Genomic DNA, 10,706 nt, shown 5'->3' with positions numbered 1-10,706 from the left:
TTGGCACCTAGGTGGTGGAACATCCACTAGATATCCATACAGCGGAGTCTTTGACAATCTTTAAACGAGACTCAAGATGAAAAAAAAAATTTAACTCTTCCCAATAGTTTTTGACTGATGGCACTTAGTTAGTAGCCTAGTAAACCAGTGTAAGTATCTATCCAGTGATGGAAATTTCAAAGCACTTTTTGTAAGTCATTCTGGATAAGAGCATCTGCCAAATGCCTAAATGTAAATATAAATACCTCCAGAGTTCCTTTTAGATATCTGGGATTTGGCTGGTCCTCTACTGCTTAAGTCTATTCAGCACTTAATTGATGTAGGTTGCTTACATTCCTAGAGATCAGCAGCACTTATTTCACTATTGTAAAAATCTGGAAAGGACCCAATAGATTGTGGGAGTTACAGAGCCTTATCACTGGTAAATTATGACATTAAGATATAAGGAAAAGTTCTTTCTAACAGATTGAAAACATGCATTGCTGAATTGATACATAAGGACCAGACCGGCTTCATTATGGAGGCCTATTAACCTCAGACAATATCAGACACCTTGCATATAATTGATGCCAAGATAATAAACACTTATGGTTAGTCTTTAGCTTGGATGGCATAAAGGCTTTTGATAGACTGAAATGGTCTTATCTGTGGGCTGTACTCAGGAGATTTGGCTTTGGATCCTCTTTCATTTACAAAGTTCCAACACTTTACTCCAACCCCATGGCATGCATCTCCACTCACCATATAGTTTCTTTACAGTTCCCTATCCAGAGGGGCACCAGATAAGGTTGACCTCTTTTTTGCCAATTTTATTTGCTTCATCACTGGTGCCTTTAGCTCCATATTTGGATTATCTGTATGTGTGTTAGACCGGCTTCTAACTTCCGCATTGTTTATCGACCACTAGAACTGCTCAGCACTTTGGATTATCGTGTGTGTGGACCTATTACACGTTTTTGGATTACGGGTTTTGGAATCTATTGCACATTCTGTATCACGGTGCTTCTGGATCTACTGCACACTTTGGATTGCAAACCCTCATCCTCTGAACCATCTGGAACTTCTCTCCTCCCCAACAAAGACTGTAAGTGCACACTATTATTTTTCTCTGCTCTTGGGTCCTTCCTTTTTCTTCCTGCCGCTTTACCCCAGCGCGTGACAGTATAATCTGGCCAACTATGGATCCAGCAGAGCTTGCTCACCTAAGATCTGCATTAGAAAACCATGGGGCTCTTCTTGGCACGCATCAGCAAAATATTCAGCATGTCACTGAATCCCTCAGAACCATCACTGATACTCTCGCCTCATTAACGGTCCAGATTCAGCAGATGCAAGCCTCACAAACCCCAGTTCCAGTCGTCCCTGCTCCCATCGCTACTCCAAGCTCATCCCATGAACCACGCCTTCCTGCCCCACCTACTTATGATGGTGACCCTAACTTTCTGCCGCTCTTTCTTATCTCAGTGTTCTCTCGTTTTCGAATTACAAGCTTCATCATTTCCCACCGAACGGTCCAAGGTGGCATACATCATAACGCTCCTTTCCGGAAAAGCGAGAGAATGGCCGACGGCAGTATGAGATGCACAAGACACCTGCTGTGGGAACTTCAGGTTGTTCACTAACGAAATAAAAAAGGTCTTTGACCGTTCTTCTACTGGACACCAGGCAGCAGGCCAGATTCTAAATCTCCGCCAAGGATCTCGCTCTAATTTTAATTATGCCATTGAGTTTTGCACCCTGGCAGCCTCATGCGGCTGGGATGGTCAAGCCTTGTTCGATGGCTTTTTTCATGGACTCTCGGATCCAATAAAAGATGAGCTATCTGCACGTGAACTACCGCCTAGCCTTCAGGAGCTCATTGACCTTGCTGGATGCATCGATGCTCGAAAACGCCTCAGGCAACAGGAGCGAAGCATGGACTCAAGGTCAGTTCAGCCACCGACCCTTCCTTGCCCTCTAGAAACCCCCGCTGAACCCATGTTGGTGGACCGTACTCGAATCTCTCCACAGGAACGCCAACGACGACAGGACGAAGGGGCGTGCTTCTACTGCGGTCAGTCTGGTCACCTATTACGGACCTGTCCGACTATGGCATCGGAGACCGTGAATTGCTGGCTGTTAAACTTGCCCTGGAGGAATGGCGGCACTGGTTGGAGGAACCTGAACACCCTTTCCTTGTCTAGACTGATCATAGGAACCTTGAGTACTTGAGTTCAGCCAAGAGACTCAATTCACGTCAGGCTCGCTGGTTGCTTTTTTTTTCAAGGTTCAACTTCACACTCTCGTACCACCCAGGGTCCAAGAATGCCAAGCCGGATGCCCTCTCCTGCCAGTTTATGCCCTCCCCAAACCCTTCATCCCCGGAAACGATTCTCCCACATCACTGCCTTGTGGCTACGGCTCGTCTTGAGGTGGAGAACCAGGTACTACAAGCCCTTGAGCAAGAACCTGGCTCCAGCAATGTCCCACAGGATAGACTTTTTGTCCCTGCTACCACACGCTCCTCGGTGCTAGAATGGGGCCACAGCTCCAGACTGGCATGTCACCCGGGGACCACTCGAACCTTATCACTTATACATCAACGCTTCTGGTGGCCAACCATCAAGGATGATGTTAAAAGGTTCATAGCATCTTGCGACACATGCGCCCGGAATAAGACCACCAATTGCCCTCCCGAGGGGTTTTTGAGGCCCCTTCCAGTTCCACGCCAGCCTTGGTCACACATCTTGCTCGATTTTGTTACTGGACTTCCCCCGTCAGAAGGAAACACCTGTATCCTAACAGTGGTCGATCGCTTTTTCAAGTCTGCACACTTTATCCCTCTGCCGAAACTCCCGTCTGCCAAGCAAACAGGAAGACCTTTTGTAAACTTAACGGTGCCACACCAAGCCTCTCCTCCAGTTTTCATCCTCAAAGCAATGGACAGTCAGAACGGATGAATCAGGAACTTGAGAAATACCTCAGGTGTATGTCATCATGTGACCCCTCTTCATGAAGCAGAATGCTACCTTGGGTGGAATATGCCCACAACTCTCTCCCTCCTCTTCTACTAGCATGTCCCCCTTCCAGTGCTGTCTTGGATACCAACCACCATTGTTCCGAAGTCAAGAGGAGGAAGCTTCAGTTCCGGTGGCCCAGGCCTTTGTCCTTCGCTGCAAGAGAACCTGGCAACGTGCGCGCTCACAACTACTACGTGCAGTGAGCACTTTTTAATGAAAAGCCAATCGCCATCGTTTTGCAGCTCCCAAGTACCGTGTTGGCCAGAGAGTAATGCTTTCCGCTCGCAACATACCCATCAAAACCACTTCTTGGAAACTAGTCCCTAGGTATATTGACCCATTCTCCATCGCCCGAGTCATCAACCCGTGTTCCGTAAGACTATCTCTACCATTATCTATGCGTTGTATCAACCCTACTTTCCATGTCTCTCAGATCCGACGACTGGTCGCTTGTCCCCTGTCACCTCCCCCCTGCCCTCCCCCGCGCCCTCGCCTCATAGATGGGTCCTACGGTCCGCAGACTCCTGAAATCCCGTCGCCGAGGTCGAGGCCTGCAATACCTGGTGGACTGGGAGGGATATGGCGCTGAAGAGAGAAGTTGGGTGCCTGTCAAATTCATCCTGGACTCATCCTTGATGAAGGAATTTCAGGCTCCACCCCGAGGCACCGTCAAGAACGCCTGGTGGCGTCCGTAGAAGAGGGGGTACTGTCACAACCCGCCAAACAATGCCTACACCATAGACAAACCTGACTCCTTACTGTCCATACTCCAGTCCGCGTCTTACCTTTCACTGATCTCAGTCACCGCTCCGAGCACACCTGGTGCCCGTTTGCTCTGATCTGTTCTTCTGATCTGATCTGTCGCACATCTGGAACTCCTCTCCTCCCTAACAAAGACTGTACGTGCTCACTATTATTTTTCTATGCTCTTGGGTCCTTCCTTTCTCTTCCTGACGCTTTACCCCGGCGCGTGACATATAAAGACCTAACATTTGCTGGCATCTCACACAGAAGCTCAACGTTTGTTTTGAAGCCATTATAATCTGCTCCCCACACAGCTGGAAATAAACGTGTAAACTGCTTGGTTATAATTGTAAATTTCATAGATCCTCTCCTGTATGGCACAATTACTTCTTGACAGGCTCCAACAATTTGTTTTCTCTTCTTGGTCAGGTAAAAATGTCCACATTTTGAATGACATTTTTAATTATGAAGGGTTATGTTCTTTTCAGGATCTTTGTCACTTTTTTTCTGTTTCTTATGTCTTAGGCTACGCTCTGCACTTATACTACGCTCTGAGCATATGGTGTTCCTTGCAAGGCCTAATCAGTCCTAACTGAAGAAGCTCAATCTGCCACAGGAGCTGCTCACACAGTTTTACTCAGCCGTCATTAAATCTGTCCTGTCCACTTAAATAACTGTCTGGTTTAACTCAGCTAAAAAATCAGACATCATAAGACCACAAAGGATGGTTTGGACTACTAAAAGGATTATTGGCACTACCCTACTCACGCTGCAGTAAGAAAAGGACTCGAAATAACACTTTGGACCCCTCACACCTAAGCCACCTTCTTTTTGAACTTTTGCTGTCGGGTCAACGCTACAGGGCAAAGAACACCAGGACAGTCAGGCACAAAAACAGTTTTTTCCCCCAGGGAATTAACCTCTTGAACAGCTAAATATTCTTCTCACTGTGCAATAAATATATGTGCATTATTGTGTGCAATACCTCTGGGTCATATACTGCGCAATACCACATTTTATATTTAGTTAACTTATATAAAGAACCCCATACCCTACTCCATTTGTTGTTAAACTTTTTCTTTAAAATAAAAAAAACATCTACTTAATTTGTTGTAACCTTTTTTTTGATGTGTCGTGCTGTTTTGTCTTGTCATTTGTTTTGTTCTGGAAGCTCTGTCACAAAAAAAAAAAATCCTTGTACGTGCAAGTGTACTTGGCAATAAAACTTTCTGATTCTAATTTGATTCTGATTATCTGTATCATTTATTCAGTATTCATAAAATCCTGTTTCTTTCAGTCTGGTCCAGAGAGCTTAGTTCATCTAAAAGTTTGGTCCATCAGTAGATACACTTTAAGTTTATTCATAGAGTCTATATACTCTATATGCAAAGCTTATTTTCTGAAACTGTCCAATCATAAAACATGTAAAAAATGCAATACAAGTTTATCGGAAATTACTTACATTTGTTTTGAGAATGCCCATTAATTTTGAGTTTTTAGCAAGTTTTCTTTTCATACTTTTTAAGGTGGATATTCCTTTATGCTCAGGTTTACTTTGATGTTAGGTAGATGATCCTAACATCACTCTCGGTTTACAACAAAAGAGAATATTAATTAGCAGTATTGACTGCTGCGAAAAAAGACTATTTTAAAAAGTTGGTTTGACCCCCACACGCACACCATTTTTGTCCCCCCAACTCCTAAAGCATTACATATGTTTGTTTGTCCTTATAATATTTATTAAAAAGGTTTTAACAAAAAAAAAAATATATATATATATATATATATTTTTCAATTTCCTGTCATGAATCTAACTTTCAAGCATGGTCTGCAAAATTTTGATAGGGTTTAGTCTCCAAAACGTAAAGTAACACTGCAGAACATTCTTTCTATAATAAAGCCAAGTATTTTAAGTATGATTAAATTGTCTGGTCTTGAGCGAACAAATCTACCAATGGTGTAAGGAATGTTTGCTTGACTAGAGATTCCTGAGTTGTTCCTGAACATCCAAACATATACAAATAAACAACTGTTTAAACTGAAATTAAAATCTACTCCCCACCCTCACTTAGTATTAGTTCTTTAAAGCACCCAGAATTGAGATCTGGCTCTGTATCAGGCATATTTTATATTTTATACCAATAAACAAAAATCTAATGAAAAGGGCCCTATATACAACTATTTAGTACATGTTTCCTTTGGTACCTTCTGACAACAAAGTGCTGGTTATAGTGTACTAGCGTAATAACTCATTGTTGATTGTAAAGAGTTTGTAGAAATAGTTAAAAGGTTAAAGCTAAAAATAAGCTGTTCAACTTTACTTTAATCAGTAATATCATTATTTCAGATTGAAGTCCACATACAGGAACTATTTCTTTAACTTATTAACACAAAAAAATATAATTTTGTAAGATTGAGTATCTAACACCTTATTTAGGGTGCACACACATATACACACATATTAACAGCAGGCCCAGACAAGAGGAGACCAAAGTGAAGGTACACAGTACCTACAATTTACACATTTTTATTAGCCATGGGTCCAGTGGACCCGGACATACGGTATGTAATAAAAGGGGTGGTGTACAAGGTATAGTCATTGAAAAACGTGTTTTGATACTGTATATGCTTTTCACAGAAAATGAGCCAAGGCCAATGAATGAGTTACCTACTACCTACTATATCCCATTTACTTCCACACGCCACTGTAACAGTAGCAAATGTGAAAACAGCCAAATTGTGATGGCTCGACACATGGGTCAAAACAACTACAAAACTACAGCACTTGTGGGATGGTCCCCATTTGCATTGGTCAGGACATACCAAAAGTGGTCAAAGAAAGGAATACTGGTGAACCACCGAAAGGGTCATGGGTGGCCAAGGCTCACTGGTTCAGATGGAGAACAAAGGCTGACTCTTGTAGTCTGAGTTAATAGAACAGCTACTAAAGCGCAAATTGCTGAACAAGTTCATTCATGTTACAGTACGTTACAGTTTTGGTGGCACAAGGGAGGAATGTTATTTCTAATCAGTGTGTGTGTGCATGTGTGTGTGTAAGAGAGAGATAGAGAGACATTTGTACATAGATTTGAATAACATTGTCCTTGTGTGTGTGTGCTGTCCTAAAAAATAAATGCAAAAATAAAGTAATAATTCACTTCGTACACCCATTCCCAAGGGTCTGGCCAATGTGGGATTCAAAGTGTTCTATTAAAGCCTAAACACTAATCAGGGTACTGTGGGAGCTATGAAAATGAGGTTTCTGCACACATGGCTTTTATTCACTCAGGTGAGAGCAGCTGATCCTCCCTGTGGTTTACTAGGCCTACACAATCCACCTCAACTCAGCAAAGATGGGGATGTAATAATTGGTGGTATCTTTGCCTTACATGTCAAATGGGACCAAACAACACATGTCTTTACAACTGGGCCCTGGCAACCAGGATGCAGAAGGTAAGGGGAACACTGGAGAAATTTCAATTTGCTTATTTGTTAAAATTTCACAATTGGAATTATAACATTAGCTCAAGGTCCACAGATTTTAGCAAATTTAAATAATTACGGTAATTTATTGTGTTAAAGCATACCTACTCGTTACTGTCTTAATGTTTGTGGGTTTCACTGGAAAGATATGATGTTTTGTTTTCTTGATCCTGTAGTTTAAACCCCCGTGAAATGCAAAATGTCCAAACAATGTTATTTGCCATTGAGGAAATCAACAACAGCACTGATATTCTTCCTGGGGTCAAACTGGGTTATAAAATCTATGATTCATGTGGCTCAATAGAAATAACCACAAGAGCCTCTTTGTCCTTAGTCAATGGCAATGAAAGAAATGCATCTTTAATGTCTTGCTTCAAACCTAATAAAATTCAAGCAATCATAGGAGAAACATCATCCAGTTCCACTGTTGCTGTTGCTGCTACTTTGGGACCTTTGCATATCCCTGTGGTAAGACGTCTGTATAGAAGTAAATGGGTTTAAACAGCAACAACAACAACAAAAAAAATCTAACTAAGAGCATTAAATTAAGAGCATGTCTATAAATGAAAAGTAAGTATATAGTAAATTGCTTTTTGTTGCAATCTATGTATTGCAGGTCAGTCACTTTGCTACATGTGCATGCCTAAATGACAAAAAGAAATACCCATCTTTCTTCAGAACTGTTCCCAGTGATTACTACCAGAGCAGGGCTTTGGTTAGGTTGGTCAGGCATTTTGGCTGGACATGGGTAGGGGCCCTATGTAGTGATAATGACTATGGGAACAATGGTATTAATGAATTTATTATTGCTGCCAAAGAAGAGGGAATCTGTGTTGAGTATTCCAAAGCATTCTTTAAAGCAGATCCCAGAGAAAAAATTTTGAAAATAGTTGAAATTATCAAGGCTTCAACCTCCAAAGTTATTGTAGCATTTGTCTCATATTCTGATCTTGGGGTTCTTCTAAAGGAAATGGCCTTACAGAACTTAACTGGATTTCAGTGGATTGGAAGTGAGTCTTGGATCTCTGCTGTAAATCCAGCTAATGCTCAATGGCAGCATTTACTGATAGGATCCATGGGTTTTGCTATGCCAAAAACTCAAATTAAGGGCCTAGGGGAATTTCTAAAAAAAGTAAATCCAGCTTCTGGTGCATCTATATACAAAGAATTGTGGGAAACTATATTTGAATGTAAGCTTCCCACACAAGAAAATATTGAGATGAAAGAAATGTGCAAAGGTAATGAAAGTCTCAGTCAAGTTCAAAACCTTTATACAGATGTTTCAGAATTACGAGTCGCAAATAATGTGTACAAGGCTGTTTACGCTGTGGCTCATGCTGTGCATAACAGATATAGCTGTTCAAATAGGGAAAGTAGACACATGGGTTCTATTGAATGTGCAGACATAACAGATGACAAACCATGGCAGGTAAGTACAACAATATACCCTGGGGAAAAGGTTGTACTTATGTTTTTGACAAAAGAGATTGCAATGCTTTATTCAGGTAGTCAATGAGTTGAAGAAAGTTCATTTCACAACTACAGCTGGAGAGGATGTTTACTTTGATGAATTTGGTGACCCAGCAGCAAGGTATGAACTGCTTAATTGGCAACACGGGAAAGAGAATAAAATATTTCTTGTTGAAGTGGGCTTTTATGATGGCTCTTTGCAAACACAGCTCCAGCTGGCATTTAACAACATCAGCATAGCCTGGACCCACAATAAATCACAAGTAATCAACATTATATATTTTGCAGATAAAATATACAACACATTTTTACATAATTATTAATAAACTATAAGATTTGCTATAAAATTGGTTTTCAGGTACCAATCTCAGTGTGTAGTCCAAGTTGTCCTCCAGGCACGAGGAAGGCTGTTCAGAAAGGAAAGCCAATTTGCTGCTTTGACTGTATACCATGTGCAGAGGGGGAAATCAGTAATATAACAGGTATAAGAAACTGTTAGCTTTAATGATTCACACAATATTTGATTAGGTTAACAAACACAATGGAATTACAAATATCTAAATTTCTATTTACTTTTCCTTTATTTAGACTCTATAACATGTATGAAGTGTCCGCCTGAACTGTGGTCTAATGACATGAAAGATACCTGTGTCTTAAAGCGGGTGGAATTCCTAAAATTCGAGGAAATAATGGGAATCATTCTTGTATTATTTTCTTTGTTAGGTGTTTCATTCACCATCTGCATTGCTGTGATTTTTTTTAAACACAAAGACACACCAATTGTTAAAGCAAATAATTCTGAATTGAGCTTTCTGCTGCTCTTTGCACTGACTCTGTGTTTCCTCTGTTCAATAACTTTTATTGGTCAGCCTTCTGAGTGGTCCTGTATGCTTCGCCATACAGTGTTTGGGACCACATTTGTCCTCTGCATCTCCTGTGTTTTGGGGAAAACAGCAGTGGTGTTAATGGCCTTTAGGGCTACACTTCCAGGTAGCAATGCTATGAAATGGTTTGGGCTTCTACAGCAAAGACTCAGCGTACTTCTCTTCACTCTTGTACAATTCATTATTTGTGTAGTGTGGTTAACACTATCCCCTCCCTTTCCCTACAAAAATATGAAGTACTACAAGGAAAAGATCATATTAGAATGCAATGTAGGCTCAGCTGTAGGTTTTTGGGCTGTGCTTGGTTATATAGGACTCCTGGCTGTTTTGTGTTTTATTTTGGCTTTTCTGGCCCGGAAGCTGCCTGATAATTTTAATGAAGCCAAATTTATCACATTCAGCATACTCATATTCTGTGCAGTTTGGATCACTTTTATTCCTGCTTATGTTAGCTCTCCTGGAAAATTTACTGTAGCTGTAGAGATATTTGCCATTTTAGCATCAAGCTTTGGTTTACTATTCTTCATATTTATTCCAAAGTGCTACATAATTATATTGAAACCTGAGAAAAACACTAAAAAGCTAATGATGGGTAAAGCATCTGTTAAATGATTGAAATGTCTAGGTAGTCACTATTTAAATAACCTCTTTAAAAGTATTATTTTATTTGAAGGGCCTGCTTTAGTTTGAATGAAAGTCTATAGGACACATATCTAAAAATATATTTGCATAAAGACCTACTATTCTTATACCTGCCATAATAAACTGTTGTATTTTGCCCTAAATTTAAATACCAATTGCAGGACCATTGGAATGTGCATAAAATATGATTACATATTTAGGGTATGTTCTTATATTTCCTGAATTTTTTCCCTCCCTCCCTCCCTCCCTTCCTTCCAAGTGTTTGTCATTAAACCATAAAGACACCCAGGGTTACAAAATAAGGGGTTCTCAAACCACATGCTACATATGTATTATACATTATAAATATGCTGTCAAAAGAGCTATCTTTAATTAACCTAACTGTTCCCATATATGGGTGACCAGTTTTACAAAAATTTGGTTTAATCTTAATGCAAGGAAAGCTGATGTAATGTTTGTCAAACTCTGTGACTGGGCCCTGTCC

General features: G+C 40.7%; 1 protein-coding gene across 1 annotated transcript; it reads left to right on the top strand.

Annotated features, from left to right (window-relative positions):
• The first annotated feature begins 8,607 nt into the window (after nucleotides 1–8,607).
• Nucleotides 8,608–10,192, top strand: LOC128528157 (extracellular calcium-sensing receptor-like). Its single transcript, XM_053500913.1, has 4 exons — nucleotides 8,608–8,655; nucleotides 8,732–8,959; nucleotides 9,055–9,166; nucleotides 9,285–10,192. Exons 1-4 carry the CDS (start codon nucleotides 8,608–8,610, stop codon nucleotides 10,190–10,192), a joined length of 1,296 nt encoding a protein of 431 aa, XP_053356888.1.
• The last annotated feature ends 514 nt before the right edge of the window (nucleotides 10,193–10,706 follow it).

This window comes from Clarias gariepinus, chromosome 7, assembly GCF_024256425.1.
Source record: "Clarias gariepinus isolate MV-2021 ecotype Netherlands chromosome 7, CGAR_prim_01v2, whole genome shotgun sequence".
Classification (NCBI taxonomy): domain Eukaryota; kingdom Metazoa; phylum Chordata; class Actinopteri; order Siluriformes; family Clariidae; genus Clarias; species Clarias gariepinus.
This window is presented reverse-complemented; position numbering and strand designations above follow the sequence as displayed.